The sequence below is a fragment of the Octodon degus genome, unplaced genomic scaffold (genome assembly GCF_000260255.1).
Source record: "Octodon degus isolate 3935 unplaced genomic scaffold, OctDeg1.0 scaffold00285, whole genome shotgun sequence".
NCBI classification, from domain to species: Eukaryota; Metazoa; Chordata; class Mammalia; order Rodentia; family Octodontidae; genus Octodon; species Octodon degus.
The window spans coordinates 757,981-779,297 of NW_004524861.1; the positions used below are offsets into that span (position 1 = coordinate 757,981).

The 21,317-nt window shown below is 50.6% G+C and overlaps 1 protein-coding gene across 3 annotated transcripts in view; it reads left to right on the forward strand.

Annotated features, from left to right (window-relative positions):
• Wdfy4 (WDFY family member 4) overlaps window positions 1-21,317 on the forward strand; it is a 240,968-nt gene that overhangs the window by 205,110 nt on the left and 14,541 nt on the right. For all 3 annotated transcript variants that reach the window (XM_004646962.2, XM_023707249.1, XM_023707250.1), the window contains exons 48-55: window positions 969-1,011; window positions 2,015-2,134; window positions 3,977-4,094; window positions 4,726-4,835; window positions 12,682-12,835; window positions 14,769-14,860; window positions 18,102-18,314; window positions 20,611-20,758. In XM_004646962.2, the coding sequence (XP_004647019.1) occupies window positions 969-1,011; window positions 2,015-2,134; window positions 3,977-4,094; window positions 4,726-4,835; window positions 12,682-12,835; window positions 14,769-14,860; window positions 18,102-18,314; window positions 20,611-20,758 (998 nt within the window). The remainder of the gene's footprint in view (window positions 1-968; window positions 1,012-2,014; window positions 2,135-3,976; window positions 4,095-4,725; window positions 4,836-12,681; window positions 12,836-14,768; window positions 14,861-18,101; window positions 18,315-20,610; window positions 20,759-21,317) is intronic.

A 21,317-nucleotide genomic window follows, 5' to 3' on the forward strand; every position in this document is an offset into this window, starting at 1 on the left:
TTGATGGACGAAAGAAACATTTTATGTGGAGTAGGTGCCTTTCCCAGAACATGCAAAGTTGTGTTTTGCTACACTTTCAAATTCTTTCATCCACACTGGCCAACAGTGGTGTTTCTTTGGTTCCATTTATATGTCTTGATTACAGAAGTATAAATTGGTATGACATTTAAGCGAATGATTTGGCAATGCACAGCAAAACTGAATACCTCATAAATATCTTCATCACAAGGTCCAGAAATTTATATACAAATGTGGCTTACAGAGACACAGCTGGTGGTGACAGAGCCCTCCCCAGACATGAGCATTTCAGTGACACCCCAAAACGCAGGATGGTGTCCTCTGGCTGCAGAAATGAGCACCATAAAGCTGTACCAGGATGTCTCTCAGAGAGCTGTGGAGTGAGGGAGGCAAGAGGAGGACTGTGCATACTTTCATGACCCATGTATGATTGGTGAGAATAACATACTGTAGGCAGGCATATGGGTGAAACATCTTGGGAATGATCCCCTACAGTCAGTGAACTGTGGGTGCTTCTTGAGTCAGAGTTGTGGTGCAGAGGCTCTTATTTCATGGTCTTCCATGGTATTTGCACTTTTTAAAACAAAAAAACAATAACTTCCTCACATATTCTGTGTCAGGAGAGGAAGTGGAAGGCAAAGGAGGCTGAGGTTTGGCTGGATAGGTTGGGAGAGCGGCCCAAAATTACTGCTTCATGGCCAGGAGCATCACATGGGCTATGCCTAAGGCACAGCACTTTCTAGATCCTTGTGAGAGGGGTGCTGACTGCAAGAGCCAACCCTCCAGCAGGTGAGTGTTGGAGAGCTTGCGTCTCACTGCATTGGACACTGAGATTAGCATTGTGTTTTGGGGAGCCAGGGGACCCTGCCTAACATGCCCCAGAAGCCCCCTCTCTCCTTCTCTGTTCACACTCAGGGATTGTAAGTCACAATCTGCTCTCTGTTCCACAGGCGACCCCTCAGCTCTGACAGGACCATGCTGCAGAGGTGGCAGGTATGGAGGGCTCTCTAGAGAACCCTGTGGGGATGCAGACTGGAAGAGCTCAGGTCTCAGAGCCTGTGAGAGGAAGTATGCAAGTTCACACAGAGGCATCCTATGTCTTCAGGCACTAAATGTCCCACATCTTTCCTTCACAAGGGCTCAGTGATGCCAGGTGACCCTTAAGCAGTAGGGTCAGAGCTGGGGAGTGTGTGTGTGCGCGCGCACCATGAGTGCCTCTGTGGATGCGCACCTCCCCCAGGACTTGCACATGGACATGCAAGGAGGCAGATAGGGTATCAGTTCTATTCTTGGAAAGCTATGCATGGCTGATGCCAGGTCAAGTTTCCCCATGAGGGAGGGACCCCAAAGGAGTCAATCCTGAGATCAGGAGGTGATATGAAGTAATGATGGGTTGCAGATATCCAAGACACCTCCCAAGATCAGGCCCTCCTCTCCTCTCTGCACCTCCCCTCCCCTTCCCTCCCCTCCCCTCCCCTCCCCTTCCCTCTTTTTCTCTCCTCTCCCCTCTCTATACAAGCCTTTATAGAGAGGGCCATCTTGGGCAACTGTGGTGAATTTCTCCCTGATACTTGGCCTCTCCCTTAGTGAGTGTTTATCAGATGGTGGAGAGCTCCTGAGAGTCATCCTAGAACCAGGGGAGGGAGCAAGGTTACTCCTGAGGTCCTGAGGGGACAGACTGGCCTACTGTTGACAAAGCTTCAGTCTTTGTCTACCGTGTCCACTTGTGCACTCAACTGGCCATGAAGGCCCAGCAGTGAGCCCAGCTACCCATGACACCTATACTATTGTTTTCATCCCCTCTGAGTGAGGACCATTGAGCTCTGACTCTCCCTGGCTCCAAGGCCTGCCTGCTGCAGGGATGGCCCTGTGCCTGATGTGGGAAAGACAGGACTCTGTGTGGGCAGCCGTCTCCAGCAGGCTGGTGAGCCAGACCACTGTAGCCTTGGAAGATGTCTGACATGTCTGGTTTGTCACCTCTTCTCACTCCTGGTAGAAAAGGGACATCAGCAATTTTGAATACCTGATGTATTTGAACACGTTGGCCGGGAGGACCCACAATGACTACATGCAATACCCGGTGTTCCCTTGGGTGCTGGCTGACTACACCTCTGAGGTGAGCCTCTTCACAGTGTCCTGGAAGTCCCAGATCCCAGAGCGCCCTCAGTCAGCACACCCAGCCTCTTGCCTGCCCGAATACCATGGCAGCCTTCAGCATTCAGCCCAGCTTCTTCTGTGGAATAAGTACCTGACCAGCACAGGGGCAACCCCTGATAGTCATAGATGAGATGGACTGGAGGCTGTTCTTGGATCAGTGCATGCAGAAGAGAGAGAGGGAGGGAGGGAGGAAGGGAGGGAGAGAGAGAGAGAAGGAGAACAGAGAGAAAGAAAAAAAAGAGGAGAGGGGAGAAAGATATATATATATATATATATATATATATATATATATATATATAGAGAGAGAGAGAGAGAGAGAGAGAGAGAGAGAGAGAGAAAAGGGAGGAGAGAGACTAAAAAGAAATAGGTACAGAAAGAGACAAGACAGAGACTGAGAAAGAAAAGAGAGAAAGAGCAGAGAGACCCTGTCCCCCAAAGTATGACTTACGTGGCTAAGTTGGTGGTCCCTGGCATCTCAAGAACTGAGGCCAGATTGCTTGTCTCTCTTGGCTCTCCCCAGGGAAACCCACAGGCAGAAGGTGCCATAGTGTGTGTGTTTGTTCAGGGTTAGTCAGACCAAGGAGTAGGGTCCTGGCCACATGGTTTCTGTTAGGCAGAGGTTGGCTGAGCCAAACATGAGGGCAGGAGATGGTGGGCCATTGGTGCAGCCCGGCCTGACCCATCCTTCCCAAGGACACATGAGCAGTAGGGCCCAGGGCTTGGGAGAAGAGACAGGTTATTGTGACCTTCCACTCCTGCTTAAAATACAGGAGGCAGCAAAATTTCCCCCCAGTCTTGCACAGCTTTTCATGGCCCCACCAAAGCCAGGCCTTTGCGGCATGAGGCTTGCCAACCCCAGCTTTGCTAGGTGGTGACTATGTTTTGAGTCCTTCCTGCTTAACCTATTGCCTGTGTTTCAAATTTTCATTACTTATCAGAGTTTTGAAATTCAGAGATTTCTCTTAAAAAGCTAAATCTCCAACGTCTTAGAAAATCTGGAGATCTGGCACCTGTGAGCCATTCGAAAAGGCAAAAAGAATGAGCCGAGTGTGAGTCCACAGCATTCTTTTGTCCTACACTGGGCTCTGTCACTTCCCTCTGCCCTGGTCTGGCCTCTGCAGAGTGAGAGGTGGTGACAACTCAGCCCCAGGGGATCCATTGTGACTAGTGCTATGGAGAAGGGAGACTTATAAAGAAGCCATCTTGTCTTGCAAAGAAATATGTAAGACCTGGAAGACTGGGCCCTCCAGTGGTATGAAGGACACCTCCATGAAAAGAAAATGAGTCTGAGGACAGGTGGCTTCAAGCCTTCATGTCTCACTGTGAGCACTGCTGCCAGAAGGGAGACATGGGTCTGTAGAAAGTCACATGTTCCTCTCCCTCTCTCCCAAAACAGATAACTGGCAGCTTCCTATAAAATCAGTTTGATGCTAAGCAGGGAAGCTGAACTCCTGGAGTAAATTACTCCATGTGGGCAGAAGCCAAATGCCTTGCAGGCAACGAGAATTGCTCTGAAAGTCTCTTTTTAGTAAGCAGTGGCCACACTCTGCTTAGGGTCAACTTGGAACAGGTTCAGTGTGAACTCAATCTTCCCCTCCTCTCTTTTCCCATCTCTCCCCTATTAAGTCTTTGTGGATCACTGGCTCCAGGGCCATAAAACCCCACCGGCCAGCTAATCACCAGAGGGGGGTTCAAACCAAATGACAATAAACCAATAAAGGGAACCATAAAACTTAAAGAGCGTGGCTCCTGGGGCACGGAGGGCAGAGGGAGTTAACGCAGCTGCACATCTACCTTTTAGACACTGAACTTGACCAATCCTAAGACTTTCCGGGATCTTTCTAAGCCCATGGGGGCTCAGACCAAGGAGAGGAAGCTGAAATTCATCCAGAGGTTTAAAGAAGTTGAAAAAATTGAAGGTGCGTAGCTCCCAGTATGGTATTTCTTGTGTAGTATTGTTCATCTAGAATGACTGGGAATAGCTTTGGTGGCTCCCTAGCCCGTGCATGATTGGACTTGATGCAGAGCTCCTGAGACACACAAAATAACCACCCAGAAGACCTGTACTGAAGTTTAGAGCTCACCTCTGCACAGCTGATTGAAGTCAGCCTATGATGTGGGACCACCCTGGTGGTTCCAAGGTTCATCCTGGGTGACATGTAGCATGCTTAGAGCTACTGACTTGTAGGGAGGAGCAGGAAGAGGTGATAGAACTGTCTTCAATGTTCACATCCTCCTGCCAGGCACAGAGCTGTTTAGATTTGCATACACAGTGGAGGACACAGGTGCTCAGAGTTTAAACAGCTTGTTCAGATCATAGCTTCAAAGGACCAAGCTGGTGTGGGACTGGCCATAGAACCGGTTCCCAGACTTTGTCCCTCTGCAGATCACCTTTGAGGTATTTGACACGTGCACATGGCGCCTGTACCTTGCTGCCTTCATGTTTCTTCTGCAGCTCTACTTCATTTCTAGCCTTAAGTGAGTGTTCTTCCAGTGAGTGTGTTTGCTCTCAGCATGGCCAGTGACCTCAGCCCTGTCCTTCTCTTGCAGGAGACATGACTGTCCAGTGCCACTACTACACCCACTACTCCTCTGCCATCATCGTAGCCTCCTACCTGGTCCGGATGCCACCCTTCACCCAGGCCTTTTGCTCTCTGCAGGTGAGCTGCCACTGCTCCTTGTGAACACACACATGTGTGTATATATGCATAGGTATGCACACTCACATGCACTCTCCCAGCTTTGTCACAGGCCAGGAGTGATTACTGCTGGTGCTGGCTCCTGGGTTCTGGTCCATCCAGCCCAAGCCGGCTGTTTGTCATCAGGCATACTCTGCTCTTCCTCTGTTCAACAGAATCTTACAAGAAAAAAAAAACCTACTCTAAAAAATCAAGAAATAAGAAAGATGAAAATCTCTTTACATAAATAAATGTAGTAGAGAAGGAAAGCAGGAAGCTTGGAGACCAGAAAGACAAGCAAAGATTAGAAAAATAAACTCGAGAAGGAACAATGAGAATATGACTCAGGACAGCAGAATGCATACATCTGCTAAGTACAGATGAAAGACTCTAAAGAACAAACACAATATCAGAAAACCAAACTGAGCAGCTAACCCAGGGCAAGAACTAACAACTGACATGCCCACCCACAAACTAACAACTCACCCTGCCAGCTTAGAGTTGCTAGGTTTTGCAAATAAAACTGCAAGATAACTAGTTAAATTTGGACTCCAGATGAACAGTGATTTTCAGATAAACATTGTCTTACATACAGAAGCTATCTGTTGTTTGTCTGGGACTTCAGTGTAGCTGGGCCTCCCTTGTTCTGTCTTCCCTGACAATGCTGAGGAAGCTGGAAGTGAGCCAACCTGCAACCAAGTGGGTGGTGTCGTTTAAGACATGGGTTTCTGGGACTCAGAGTCCCTTTAGGCAACACTGTGGGGAACCAAGAAACTTTTTCACTCTTCTGCTACTATATATGGTCCCAGGGACTCTGCATGCAGGGACAGGGACCCCAGAGGCAATCCTATGATGTGCAGAGCCTCAGACACCCCCAGAGCAGCCAGCTGGCTCTGCCTACTGAGTGTGCATGTGCACAGGGCCAGCTGTGCCTGACCCACCCTGGCCTTGGAAGGCCCACAAAGAGGAAGGCCATGGGCAGCAGGTCACAGACACAACTAAGCCTCCTCTCAAAGACCTGTGAGTAGCCCAGGAAGAGAGTTGGGGCTGAGCTCGCCAGCAAGATCACACTTTACAGTCTGGTCCTGAGAGACTTAACAGCCACCCTGGGGCAGCACAAAAGCCAACTCCTGGGTCCTACTCAAGACTAGATAGGCAAGGTCAAGATGTCTTCTCCAGTAAGACACAAATCCCTCCCATAGTCTGCTTCTTGGTGCAGGCTCCTCTCTCTCTCCTTGACTCCCTGACATGACAGCATGGCTCGTCTAGACATTGTATAACCCCCACTCCTTGGAAATTCACTCAAAAATAATAAGTGTGCTTCCCTCGAGCCTTTCTCTAGCAACAAGCATTTTAAGTAAGTTTGGTTTGGAGAATGAATGGTCCCAGAGCTCTTCCTTGTGCCAGGAATCCCATCCAGATGTTGCTCATTAATCTAGAAGAAATGATGATCACTGCTGATGATGATAGTGATGAATTCCATCATTTTCCATCCAGGGAGTTGAAATGTTTAAACATTCAGGGCTCTGGATTTCAGAGTTTCCCCTTGTCCCTTCAGTTGAATGCGTTAAAGCCAGGAGTCCCAGCTCTACCTGTTGCTAAGGGCCTTTGTACATCAGGAGCGGGCAGACAGAAATTCAGACAGGCTGGGCCATGAGACTTATATCCCAGCTTGGCCACTTAATAGATGTGAAATCTCAAGTTACTTTACCTCTGGAAATGAATGTTAATTATGCACATTTCACTGGGCTATTAAGAAAATGTGGGGAAAGCCCCTAGTTTGGGTGATCAATCACTGTGACTTCTCTGTCCCTCTACAATCATCCAGAGCTCTGCTCTGAGCAGGCCTGAGCTTGTTCAAGCCAGTTCTCTTTGGCTGAAGCTAATTCCAGACAGTCGGGACTGCCATTCCAACACAGCATGAGCCAGACTAAACACGTGTGCTATGGGCCCACAAGCATGTATGGATAAAGGCCACTTTAAAGCTGACCACTAGTTTGCACTTATGGGGCACAGTTTGGTTCACAGTACCAGGCCAATCTCACTTGAGCTGGTCTGACACAGTGAGAAGTGGTGAGCCAACTGAAGATGCTTTCAGCTGAGCTGAGCCCGCTAGGCCCTATGTGGTCTCTGATGTGACTCCTGACATCTTTGGGCTCCTTTGGAAGAGTGATCCACACAGGTTGGAGCCATCTGGACCCTCCATGTGGGCCCCACAAGCCATGTCTTCTTTCTGCCTCTGAGTGACTTCTCACAGCCAGCAGTGGTCCAAGCTCTGGAATCAGCAGAAAAACCAGCCACTTCCTATTTCTTCAACAAAGCATGAGCTTTACATCTTCTCAAAGGAATGGGTACAGGGGTGGAGGCATATGCCCAGCTCCCCTTGGGATCCCTGGGCCTCAGCAGCCCCACTCAGGAATGTTCTACAATCTTCTGGAAGTCAGGCTCTGCTCTCTATCCCTCATGTCCCCTGTGGTCAGCCCTGTTTCTTTTACCCCTATGGTGACAAGAAAGGGGTCTTCCACAGTCTCCGCAGCAGAAGCCTGACTTCCAGCCTGGTTTGGAGAATGAATGTATCTGTTTAGAGCCCGCACATAGTTCTTTAGTTCCTCTAGGGATGACTGAGGATGTGGAAACCTTGGATCTGGAGGACTGACTGTGTATACTCTTGATCTTAACAGGTGGCCCGTGCCACCAGCATAACTGACAGGACAAGGATATGTGTCAGCTATGGGCTCTGTCATCCCTGCTCTTCAAAGTGTGAGCAGATGTCTGTTAGGCTGGGGCAGATCCCGGGTCCCCCTCATGAGTCTTGCCTCCTGGAGCCCAAGTCTTGAGCCTCTGGAAGGTTGTATTACCAGGTAGCAATATTCTGCTGGTCCTGCTCTAGCACTTGCACCTACTGGAGCAGAAGTATGGGCGTTCTCACATCAGAGCCAGCTGAGGTGGGGCTGGAAGGCAGCCGGTGCCTACTGAGGACACAGCAGCGATGATGGATACTGCTGCTGCATTTAATAAGAAGCAGAAATAAAGCAGTGGGCTAATTAAGTTGCATCTCTATGAAATCAGCTATTACCAGCAGTGGGGATAGGCCTTCCCCACCACCTGAGGTGAATCGGTGGGCTGGTGTCAGACAGATGCTAACTGTGGAAAGAGCCAGGCTTGGCAGTGTTTGGCCACCTTGGCTATTCGCCAGGAAGCTCCTGGTGAGTGAGGGGAGGAGTTGGGTGACTCAGTCAATGACCACCCTTGGCACCTGACCACACCGCTCATGCTTGGGCCATGCCTCCTGACCCTTGGTGTAGGCCTGGACCACTCGGCTGCAGCCAGGTGTGTCAGCCAGACAGGAGGCTGTAGTTAGGCCCCGACACAGCAGCAAGACGTTGGTCTGCCAAGACACTAACTGTGACTCAGGACACCCTTTAAGGTCCCTAACATAGTTAATTATGAGAGTACAGACTCGGCTGGGGCTTCAGAAAAGACACATTTGATGCAGTCCAGCCATCTTGGGATAAACTCCCACTTCTAGAACTTTCTAATGGAGTAGTACTGGCTAACTCAGCTTCAGTTTCGTTTTACAGAGGGTTGAGGTGCTTGGCCATACCAATTCCCCATGCAAAGCTGTTGTCCTCATTTCCTTAGGAAAAGCCTCCTCCTGCAGGGAGGACAGCTGGTGGCCTCCATCAGAACAGATTCAGTCAGGTGCCTAAAGCATTCCCAAATATGAGTGGGGCCACAGCTCTTAGTTTTGAAGTAGGAGTCAGGTCCTAGCATTTTCTACAGCAACTCCTAAAACAGTGTACTACCTCTCTCCTTCCCTTATATGTCACCCTTCCTTCCTTGACAACAGCTTTACCTCAAAGTGCACTTCCAGTTTCCCATGCCCACCCTAAGGCCTCTAAGCTCCTTGCCTTGCTGCCTCTGTCCCTGCCACTGCGAGATCCCCTTCCTTTTCTCTCCCTTCACCTTGTCTCCTCCTTTTCTCTCTGAGAGCTCCTGGATGCCTTTCTCACACACATGGAATTTGGGGCCCCAACTTACCTACCCAGGGAAAGGACACAGGGCTGCAGCATCTGGCAGTACTCTCTATGTGCCTCAGCGCTATGTGAGGTATATCAAACATACATGTGCAACACTCAAACACATGTGCAGCACTATACATATATGTGTATGTATGCACATGTATATACTTGGACATGTATAACCACATGTGCATGTGTGGATGCTTACACACATGCACACGTTTACACATGTGTACCCACAGGCACAATCATGTACATACATCTTCATGACCTTGTACTCACCAATACATGCTACACTGCATTAGTCGCTTTCCCATCCCTGAGACACAATATCCAGCACCCATGGATTAATGCAAGAGAGGTTTATTTTGGTTCACAGTTTCAGAATTTTCAGTCCCTGCTGGGCCAGCTCCAAGGTGGAAATGGCATTGTGGAGAGCTCAGCAGAGGAAAGCTGCTCGCCTCATGGTGAAGAGGAAGCAGGGAGTAGGGGGAGCCAGAGAGGGAGATGTGTATTTCCTGGTCACATCCTTAGGGAGCCAGCCCTAACGCACTCAGCTGCTAGATCTACCAGTGAGTGTAGCATCCCCTGATTCAACTGCCTTCCAAACACAGGAGGATTGGGGTCATTTTGGATCTAAAGCCTAACACACCTACATGAATATCCATACATACACACTGCACATACACAGACATGCTTGCATACACAGACACAGATGTAGTTGATGTCACATCCGCAAGAATAATCCATGGTTTCAGAGGAGAGAATGGGTGGTTAGAGATGAAGAAACCCTTGTTCAGCTGCATAGAAGTAAGTGGGCCCTCCAGTCCCTGTCCATGCCTGCCTGGTTCCTGTGCCAAGCTGCTTCTGCTAGGGCACACTGCCTCTTGGGTGGACTGATGGTGGCTTAGGTCAGCTGGCATCATTAGTGCAGGCAAGTGTTGTCAGCCTGCTCTTAAAGCCAACCCAATCATCAAGACATGAGTGGGTTGCTTTAGGCTAGTCCTAGGTGGAAGGAAGGTCAGACTTTCATTATGTGTTGTGAAATTCCTGTGGGCTCAGGTGTCCTGGAGCACATCCAGTTTCTGAGTTTCCTATGAGGGTGGCTTGGGAACTGGATGCTTTTCCCTAACATACTTCCCCTGCTGTGGCAGAGAGGAGTTTGAGAACATAGTGACTGAAGCATTTATCCAGGGACCATGATGCACATAGACTCTGTTCCTGAGTGTCAGGGGCATCTTCTGGTTTTTCTCTACAGTTCTGTGCACTGGGAAGTATGGAAAAATGCATCAGATTGCATTGCTTTTGAATCCCAAACTGCATTTCTGGTCGCTTTTCTTGGAAGTGACTTCTAAGGTAGGCTAAAAGCCAGACCTTCGAGTGGCGTGCTGCAGAGCTCTCTAGCTGTGGCCTGGCTCCAGGATCTTCTGGCTGGAGTGTTGTGTGGGAAATCTTATGCCAACACAAAGTCAATCCTGTGTTGACAATCATGACCTTGCTATTATTTTTAACAGTATATTTGAATACCCTAGAACTCATTGTGCTTTATGTTCAATACCTGCAGAGTAGAAGCAGGAACAGACCTTGGCTCCAGAATTGTCTCCCATCACTTTATTCCCTTCCAACCTCCACACTTAATTCTGCTGTGTGCCTGATTCTTCTGGCTTTGGTCTTTCCTTATGTAGTGCTCTGTAAGCCTGAATCATGCATCTGTCTCTGTCTCCCCTCCTTACTATTTCTTCCTTCTATCTTCTCTACTTTTCCTCCCTCCCTCCCATCCTTCCTTCTTTCTTTTCTTTCCTGAAAACCAAGTCTTATTTAGCACTCAATCCAGCAGCCACCAGAGTTTATGTCAGCGACAGACTTACAATAGGAACAAAGCAACTCCATTTCTTCTTCTAGGGAATTTGGTGTTTTCTTTTGTATTGCAAAAGTGAGAAAACCCATTAATTTTGAAACAAATGTATGCAAATACATTTATTAATATAGGAAATAGGAAAATCAGTTATTGCTTCCTTTATAAATAATACAGGCTTAAGTTTTAAAGATATTACTTTTGCTAAAATGCATTAGACAGCTGTGAAAAAATAACATTTTTCTTTGTGGTAATATCTTTAACCAGATTTGTAGCACTAACAATATTTCCTATGTATATATTATTTTTATTTAATACAGGTAATCTTTTTATTACCAAATCATATTGTTTCTCAGGAGATTACCATCAGTGCTCATAAAAGCTGCAAAGGGAAAAACGGGACGCGGCAAAGGCATCAATCTCCCACGATGTAAAGCTCAGGCTGCAGATTAAATACACAGAGCTCTTAATACATTTCAATGAGTGACTCATTAGGTGCAGATTTATTTAGATCTCTCTCATTTTATTTCCATTTCAATTTAAATTTGATGGTGGACCTCATCTCCTAATTTCAACAAAGAGCAAAGTGACCTCGGGGAACAGCCACAGCTCTATGCTGTCCGTGTACTGTGTTGATTGAGACTCCACACGTGACTGAATAGCTGGGTGTCCCTGTCCCTCTGTGGAGAATGGGCTGCAGGTCCCACTGGGTCAGCGGCTCTAGTGAAGAAGATTGAATGACCAGGCCATGCTTCCTCAGGATGTCTGGTGCCACCTGTCCACTTTTCAGAAAAACTCAAGAACCCCTTAGCTCATAAATGGTAGATTATTTCTCCCCAGTCTAGGGATTTATCTAGGAAACTGGCACAAGGCAAAACATGTCCCTTGGAGGCATCCTAGGCCTGAGCCCGGGTCCCTGCACTGCATTTAGCACTGATCAAATGAAGCTCCAGGCCTCTGAGATGGAAGGGAGAGGAGGGGCAGAGGGCTCTGCCTCTTTCTTGTGGCCTCATATCTGTGCTCTGTAGAATGGACCAGCTCCTTGCTTGTCTCTGAGCCTGAGTGGATCCAAGGCTGAGTTTCAGAAACCCTTTCTTCAAATCTGCATGCTCCAGCATCTTTGTCTGTGCCCCTAGGACCTGGCCTAAGGCCCCTGTCTACATTCTCCTGACCCCCAAGACCACTGCTGAGTAGGGGTGGTCAGTTTGACAACTTAAGAGATGGTGTGACAGTTCAGGTGAGAGGGCCAGGTATTCAGGGGAAGACTGCCCTCAGTGTCACCAGATCCCACTTCCCAGGCTCAAGTGGCATCAGATCACCTGCAGCTGGAACCCTTAGGCCTAGGTGGCTGTGGGATGTGCCATGAGGTCAGGTCCTTCCTGTGCCAACCTCCTGCCCTGAGTGTTGGTATCTTCCAGCTCCTTCCTTGTGCCAAAGCCTAGGCTACTCAGCTCTTAGGACACTGACAGCTCCTTTCAGCAGGCTTCCAGGCTCATCTGTGTTGGGGTTCTCTAGGGAACCCCACCGACCCCTACAGAGCACAGTTGACCACATCTCTGTGCTGTAGTTGGCTCCTTACATCCTGCCTGTGTCCCTTGACTATGAGCCTCTCCAGAGCTGAAGCTAAGTTGTCATTGCTCTTGATGCCTTGTGTTCAGCATTTGAGTCAAAGAGTTACTGGTGACCTTGAGGATGGCCAGCAGAATGACTGTGGTTATCTTTAACCTGAACTTGGGTTTCCATTGTGGGGACACAGGATACCCTGAGTCCCTCACAGAGGGTCCAGGACTTGGAGAGTGTGCAGGTCGGTGCCACATGTGTGGGCAGGTAAGTGTCCATCACTGCTACCTGTGCCACTGAGGCAGGGTGGAGGAAGGATGCTCCTGCATGTGAGGTGTGGCAGTTGAGGACTTGAGATTGTGTGGCTGATCCTGTGGCCCATTTCACACAGGGAGGAAGCTTCGATGTGGCCGACCGGATGTTCCACAGTGTGAAAAGTGCATGGGAGTCAGCCTCCAAGGAGAACATGAGTGACGTCCGTGAGCTGACCCCCGAGTTCTTCTACTTGCCTGAGTTCCTCACCAACTGCAATGCTATGGAGTTTGGTGAGTGGGGCCCAGTACGATGTCTTTGTGGGCAACTCAACCAAGAGCCCCTCACCAGGCCTGGCACTCAGGGTGTGAGGCTCACACTGGGGGCAGCAACCATATGCCTGGCAGCTGCCAAGCAAGCATGTAATCCCCAGCTGTGACCTTGGAAGGCCTTGCTAGTAACCTAGGTCTGTCCTGCTGCCTGTGATCTTGGCCAGCCCCCTGTCCATTCCTGCTGTGTTCTACAAGTAGGCAGACACCTTTGTCCTGCAGCCCAGGATGAAGCAGACCATTTCCTGTTCTGGATGATGGGCATCTTAGTATCTGCTCTACCTGGGCGGATGCCCTTGGGATCCTATGTGCAGGCAATTGACCAAGGGCAGGGTGCAGGTGAGCTCCCTACCTGGTGCAGGACAGCTGTGAGCAATGCCCAGCCATGACTCACCAGCTGTGCACGTGGAACTGTCACCAAGCATCCCTCAGGCCCACAGCACTTGGGCCTGGGAGTCCCCTTCTTCCTCTACACAGCGCAGGCAGGGTGACCAGGAACACAGGAGAAATCAGCCTCCTAGAACCTCTTGCCAGGATGTGCCCTCGGATTCCTGTGGGGCATTTTAAGCCACCTTCACCTGATCCATGCCCAATAAGCTGGTCCTTGGAATCAAAGACTTGGGATTGTTCAGATCACCAGGGGCCTCCAGTCATGCACAGAGGGAGAAGTTAAGTGAATCCACGGGATGGTTTGAGCCATGTAGTGAGGCTGAGAACTGGATAAATCAGGGTGGTGAAACCAGGAGGAGAGGCTAGGGGCCTGGGCTGGACACTGTTCTGGCCACCTCTGTCCTGTTGGTAAGTGGTTCTCTGAAAAAGTGTGGTAGGCATTGTTGCAGAGTGGACAACACAGTCCAGGGATGGAGAACACAAGGACAGGGAGGGCACATGTCCTCGAGTGTCTGGGAGAGCGTGAGGCCCAGAGCACCCGTGGATTGGATGGGTCCAGGGCCAACCTACAGTGGGGATGGTCATGTTCTGGACGGCAAGCAGGAAGGGGTAGGAATACAGACAAGGAAGAAAAGCGTGTGGGGTGCTGGGAATCCTCCAAGCAGCACAGACAGGAAGTGGCTGAGAGCAACTGTGAGGGACCTGGGTTGTTCTGGCCCATAGGAAGGACAGATGAGGGGACAGCCATGCTGATGCTGAGGGACCAGAAGGGCCAGGACAGGAGATCAGGGGGATTTTATACTGGTTGTATCTTCAGCAGTACCATAGCCTGTGTCCCCACAGTATCTGCCACAGGCCTGGTGTTCATGTGGATCTTCTCCTGTCATCTTCAGGCCACCCCTGCATGGCACCCCTCACTGTCACCTTTGGTCTTGTAGTGGTAGAACTGAATCCCAAGGAAGTTACCCACTCACTCAAGGTCGTGAGCTGATGGGGAGGAGAGTGGCCAGCTGGAAGCCAGCCCCTTCCTCCTGCTGTCAAAGGCATCTCCATTAGAAATCCCTGCTACCCTCCTTTAACATAAGGAGAACACGCACAGTGATAGCGTGAAGCCTGTGTGAGATGCACTCCCCAGTGTCCCCAGTCAGGCATGTGGTTGGCTGCTGGATGCCGTGGCCATTTACTGCCGGCCAGTGCAGCACCTGGAGAAAAGGCCTGGACCTCTTGCAGCAGGGGTGTGGAGTATGAATCACAGGGACACAGGGCTCCTCCACTCTCTGTGACTTGGGTCTCCAGCACTGGGGTTGCCTGGGAACTGAGGGGACCTCGTGGAGGAGTCAAAGACTTCCAAGTCCCTAGAACTAAAGGGACCAAGCAGAAAGGTGTTACAGAGTGTTCCAACAGAGGAGGCAGAAGCACGGTGCACTCCTGAGGGGAGCAGCTTGGTCCCATCCAAAGCCCAGGTGGCTCCTGGTAACCTGGTGCTCTTGTTCTTCTGCACCCCCAGGTTGCATGCAGGATGGGACAGTGCTGGGAGATGTTCAGCTCCCTCCCTGGGCAGACGGGGACCCAAGGAAGTTCATCAGCCTGCACAGACAGGTAAGTCCCTCCGCATCTGTGTCTCCCATCAGGCTCTGTGGTGGCTTTCTGCTCCTGGGGGAGAATTAAGCTCTGAAGTTTTTAGGTCAGCTGGGGTTCTCGGCTGTGGGAGAGGCCCACCCCACTCTGTGTCTGTGGTAGGGCTGTGGGCATCAGTGCAGGAAGTGAGTTCTGATCCTCTTGGATGCCTGGGAGGGCACATCTGCATCCTGGGTGAGCCCCCAAAGCAAGGCCAGCCCTGGGTCACACCTCAGCAGCAAAGCTCGGAGGAAGAAGGGAACAGAGGATCTCTTGAGCCTGGAGCAGTTGTGGCCTGTGATGCCGAAAGGCCAGCAGGCTGGAGGCCGGAGGGTACTGAGGACACTTGACGGAATAACAGAAGTGCACACCACCTCTGGAGACAGGGAGAGGTGGAGAGGTGCTTGGCGTCCTTGGCTGTCATGGAAACAGGACCTATCACCTCAGTGAGCTGCTACAGCATGTTCACAGAAGTGTGGAATCTGCTGGCCAGAACCAGAAGGTACAGCCTCCCTGGAAAGACTCCATTGTCCCCAGAGCTATAGGTGGAAGCCGAAGGTAGATGAAGATGTGACCAAGGATAGAAGAGAGCTGATGGTTGCCAAGTAGAGGAACAAGGGGTACAGAAGCGCTGGTCAGGTGGAGGTGGAGTCTGCAGAAGTCGACAGCCAGGAAGGGAGGAAGTGGCTTTCACCAACCAGAGCATTTAATGAGTGCTTTTAAAGATGGAGGAGTATCTATGGATGCTGCCACAAGAGAAGACTGTCCACAGGAGAGGGTGACATTGGTAGGCATGAAGAAGCATCCTCACAGAAAGGAAGCCTCAGGGACTGAGTGTTCAAGGATGGAGTCACTGAAGACCAAGGCAGAACTGGAGGAGGGAGGTGTGCCAGGTGACCTTCTTCACTGAGTGAGCAGAAGAGCAGAAGCAGTCGTGGAGGCAGGCATCTGGGGAGGTGCAGCTGGCTCTCAAAAAGCACAGGGAGCAGGCATTTTGTTCTTTCCACAAGAGGCCACAGGAGTGGTTGGAGATGGAGCCACAACTCCCAGCTGTGCCCAGCAAGTGGCTACCATGGTCTTGCCCCAGGGCATGGGAGCTAGGCTTCACTGGGACAGGAGGAGAGATGCTCCAGACCAGCCTGAGGATATGGAGTTGGTTATGAAGAAATGGGAGAAGCAACTGGTAAGGGTCAGATGTCTAGGCTAGTGACTTTCCTTCCCTTGGGAATGTGGCACTGGTGACCATGTAGAATGACTACTTTGGCCACAGACCTTGGAAGTGCTACCCTGGTACATGTAGCCAGGCTTCTCTGGGCCCAGTCATGGAGCTGTGTGTCCTCCCTCAGGGCCACCAGGGAGAGCAGGTAATGCCCAGTGGATGCCTTTGGTCCTGGGGGTGCAGCTCTGGAAGGCTATACCAGCCCAAACAGGCACCATCTCTTGGTGATGTCCAAACCTTAGGCTATGCTTCCTCTTGCTCCTTAGTGGCAGTCAGTAAGAAACATGTGCAGCTTGGGTACCCTAATCCAGACTAGCACCAACCATCGAGACTATTCCCAGGAGAGATCCAGTGCGCTTACTAGCTCCTATTGATATAGGGACGTGAAATTCCCAACTGGCCTGAATGAGTTCGTGTTCTCTAAAACCGAAGAATGAATTTTAGGAACAAACGGAGGCTGAAGGTAAAACTTTATTGGAAAGGAAAGCTTCTGTTGGAGAGGGACAGAAGGAGGGTCTGAGCAGGTTGCCCAGGAAGTTGTCTCTTTCAGGTTATTTTTATAGGACAAAACCATGCGGGGCTAAGGTAGAGACAAAGGGGTCTCGCTTAGGCAGATACAGGGTGGGACAAAACTATGGTCAACCAATGGGATTATAAGCACCATTGCTCAGGTAAAATTTATTAGGCCTAGGACCAAGTGGGGTAGCGAGTCATGTAGCAAGCGGGCGACCTTATCTGGTGGCCTTCAGTCAATGATTCTTCCCAACTAATGAGCAATCCTGGATGTCAACTTTAGGGAGGTCAGCATTTGTTTGCTCTTTGGGTCTGGCTCATACCAGGAGCATCTCCCCAGTAAGGTGTCTGGTCTTTGTCATCCCCTTGGAGGGCCTGTCCCTGTCTAACTACCTACAATATTTCTATCTAACTCAGGCTGCCTGCAACACTATGCTACATTTCTTCTGTTTCCTATTGGATATCACCTTTAGCTAAGGGGCTACTGGCTTTCCAGGGGGTGCTGTGATTTTGATCTTGTTGAGGGAGGTTTAGTTCCAGCCAAGCAGCCTGGTGGCTGAGACAGCAATATCTCTCATTTGGGACAGCAAGCCTGCACAGGTTCTGTGTTCCTTGGGTATGGCTATGAGTTGCTTTGTCCCAGCTGTGTCCCTGGCTGAATGGAGGTACTCCACAAAGGAAGCTACAACCCAAGACTGAGTGTACCTCAGAGGCAGATTTGGGTGCTTCCCCTGCCAAGGGTGAGTCAGCAAGACCGCCTCTGCTAGGTCCATGTTTTCTGGTGACCTGTATGAATGAGACTCGGGCAGGATGGATGTCTTTGGGTGCTTGAAAGTTCCAACATGAAAGTTGGAAGCCAGGGGTTGGGGGGGGCCATTATTTCTGCCAGCAAGAGCAGGTGATGATGGGAAGGGACAAGGACATAAGCCCAGGCCATCGTTCTCACCAAGCAGGGGCTTGGTGCCATCATCAGCTACATGGATCTCAGCTTTGTCCTCCCACTGGCCTCGGAAGAGAGCCCAATCCCAGGTGAAGAGCCGAAGGCTGGAAGGGTTAAAAAGCATGCAAATGGGGACCTCAGCTCTTCCTGAGTATGCTGTGTGACATCTGCAACTTGGTCTCGGCCTCCTGATATTCACTGGCTGAGCTCAGGCTGCCCACTGCTGCCTTAGAGCTCACAGGACCTAGGTCCCTTCCATGTCAGCATCACTCCTGGACCTGCCTGCATAGACCTTCTGAGTGGCATGGCTGTTGCATGAGGTGGATAAGCTGGGGTGCTGGGAGCAGTTAGACATAGCTGCCCACTGGGTAGATCCAGGACTCAGGTGGCAGTCGGTGGTTGCCTGTCTTCCAGCTTCCCACTCACCAAACCCAGAGGCCATCAGTCACCACTTCTGCCAATGTGACACAGGCGTGCCTCCCAATCCATGCAGAGCATGTCCCGTGCCCTCAGTGACCTGAGCTTTCACACTTTTTGGGCTTTCATTCCAGGCTCTGGAGAGTGATTTTGTCAGCGCCAACCTCCACCACTGGATAGACCTCATTTTTGGGTACAAGCAGCAGGGGTCGGCGGCGGTGGAGTCAGTGAACACCTTCCACCCCTACTTCTATGGTGACAGGGTGGATCTCAGCAGCATCAGTGACCCCTTGATCAAGAACACCATCCTGGGGTTTGTCAGCAACTTTGGCCAGGTGCCCAGACAGGTAAGGCAGGCCGAGTCCTTGTCATACTTGTCAGGAGAGCATGTGCAGCATGAGTTTGTGGAGAGAGGAGTGCAAGGACATACTGTCCTTGGGAGGGGAGGGATGGAGGGACAGAATAGTCTCAGCCGTCTTCCTGGGCCTTCAGTGTCAGGTCTGCTGGGATGATGCAGAGGATGACGTAGCACTGAAGGCTGCGTTCTCCTTCTGTGTCGTATGTGAGAGACACTGTGCTAAATCTACATGACTGAGCCATGTCTGTATCTAGATATCTGTCCTTCAGGGAATCATTCTCAGTGAGTTAAAACACACCAGTGCTTGAAAGTGGGCAAAATATGACTCGCTCACCAATAAATATTGGATGTTGGGGCGATTGCATCTTTAGCACATCCCATATGCTCCGGGCACAGTTTCTTCTATGGACAGGACCCTGATGCCCAGAAAGGCTACATAGAGGGAACCAGCATGGACCCCTGACAGCGAGGAAGCAGAGCTCTGGCCAGTGGGCCACTGGGAAGGTGGTTCTGAAGATGTGCCACATTGCCATTGGCCTGGGAATGGCTTCCTCCAGATGAGATCTCAGCTGGACCATGGGTCCTGCTGGCTATGGTTCCTCTGGGCACAGTCACTCAGTAGGTTGTACATGGCTCATGTTGCCATACTTGTGAGACTTGTGCAAGGGAGCTAGGTGCTTATTTAACCTCCCAAGCCCAGCGGTTGCCCCAGCAGTAGCTCTCTGTGTCTCCTCCATATCCTTTCTGTCTGGCCGTGCACAACCTAGGGATGTGCTCAGTCCCTGGTGGGAAACACAGGAGAAGAGCTGAGGGAGACTTGGAGGTGAGGGGCTGCATCTGGGGTGGATTTGCAAAAAGCCTTGCAGACAGCCCAGTATCTTGAGGAACAGCATGGAGCCTAATAGCTTTGATTTTTTGAACTTAAATATACATAATAATATGAATAAAGCAATAGAACAAACCAAAGTACTAGCCCACCACCCAGCAGGCCTAGTTTCACCTGAGTGCAGCACCCTCCACAGCACAAGTCTTTTCCTGTCACTGTGGTCAGGGAGTGCACATGATTTTAGATTCTGGTATTACTGTATGGCACAGGTCAGTATTCCTTATCCAAAATGTCCAGAATCCAAAGTATTTCCAATTTCAAGCAATTTAAAAAAAAAATTTTGGAATATTTACATGGACTTTACTGGTTCAGCCTCCCTAATCTTCAAGCCTGAGCTTAAAAATGCTCCCCAAATCTTTCTCTGAATGATGTCACTGCTCAGGAACCTGAGGTTTCCGAGGATTTCAGATTATGGGTTTTTGGATTAAGAGTGTTCGGGCTGTATGCATGCCTAGCCTAACACATATAGGCTGAGCACCATTTCCATGTAGTCGTCAGAATGAGAAGACAGCATCAGAGTGCTTCCAGGCCACACACTGTCCCACCCCAGAACAGTGACACTTAAACTGTCAAGGGGGCCTGAGACCCACGTGTGGACCCATGAGTTTTGTGAGGAAGGAGGCGCTCCCCAATGTTTGCTGCCATTTCTGTCTCAGTCAGCACAGCAGGGTTCTACCGTGCAGCATTTGTTCCAGGTCTCTAACTGAGGCAAGGTCACTCTGAGAACTTGAGCTTGACTCCTGGGCCTGCCCACGTCCCAGCAGGGTCCAGCTCCCAGCCTGGCTCCTTCTACAAGATCCACAGCAACTGTTACCATGTGGGAGAACAGGAGCCAGCGGGGAGGGCAGCCTGAACTGGAACTGGGTGTGCACACCGCAGGCCAGCAGGAGAGATGGGGCAGGTGGTGTAGCCTCACATCTCACATTTGCATGGCTATGCAGAGAATTTGGCCTTGAAGGCAGTGTGATGGGAGAGGTCTAGGAAAAAAGAGAACAAGGTCACTGCCAGGATCCACCCCCTCAGGAACATTTGAATGGATACAGTGGAAGAGCATTGTGCTGACACATGGGTGGTTGAGCCTTTGGGCAGCTGGTAAGGAGGGAAGAAAACTAGGAGAACTTGCTCAGGCACATGCAGGATGACCAGGATGTAGGCAGGGCAGGGGCCACTCTGTCCTCAGAATACAAAAGGCAGCCTCCAGGGACCAGGGTTGCTCTCTGGCCAGGTGGTAGGAGAGAAGGGGATGGGCAGGGGTAGCTGTCCTGAGCCCAAGGCCCATCAGCAGCAGCATCTGAGGGGCAGGGAGGGCTCCTGCTTGGCTCCAGCACTATGCAGGGAAGCCCAGGGGCAGTGCCTGGGGTGGGGTACCCAATGCCCATGTGCTGTGTGTGCCCTCCAGCTCTTCACCAAGCCCCACCCAGCCAGGAGTGCCATGGGGAAGCCTCCTCCAGGGAGGGACACGACCACACCTGTCAGCCTGCCCAGCCACCCGCAGCCCTTCCTGCACAACCTGCAGTCACTGAAGCCCGTTCAGGTCACTGTCAAAGGTGAGTGTCTGACCCTGTGCAGCTCCTTCTGGGTTCTAGGGCACAGACCTAGGTAGGTGCTGAGGTCCAGCTTCAAATGAATACAGCTGCAAACACAGTGAACAACCGGGAGGCTTCTACTTAGGGGCAGGCTGGGGCTTCTTAGTCAGACATCTGTGAGTCTGCCTGCCTCAGACACACACACCCCTGTCCACTGTGTGCACACACACACACACACACACACTCCTGCAGTTTGGTGCAGTGGTGTATGCCATTGAGGTCAGTACTCTAGAAGGCTGAGTAGGAGGATTGCAAATTCAAGTGCACTCTGGGCAATTTATGGACTTATCAAGACCCTGTCTCAAAATAAAAGGTTGGAAAGACTGAGGATAGTCAGTGTGACAGTACTAGGTTCAATCTCCAAGACTGAAAAAAATCATATATTACCCTACTCTCCTCTCTTTCTTCCTCTCTTTCTGTGTTTCCCTCTCCCCCATCTCTTCCTCTCTGTCTCTGTCTGTCCATCCGTCTGTCTGTCTGTCTGTCTGTCTCTCTCTCTCTCTCTCTCTCTCTCTCTCTC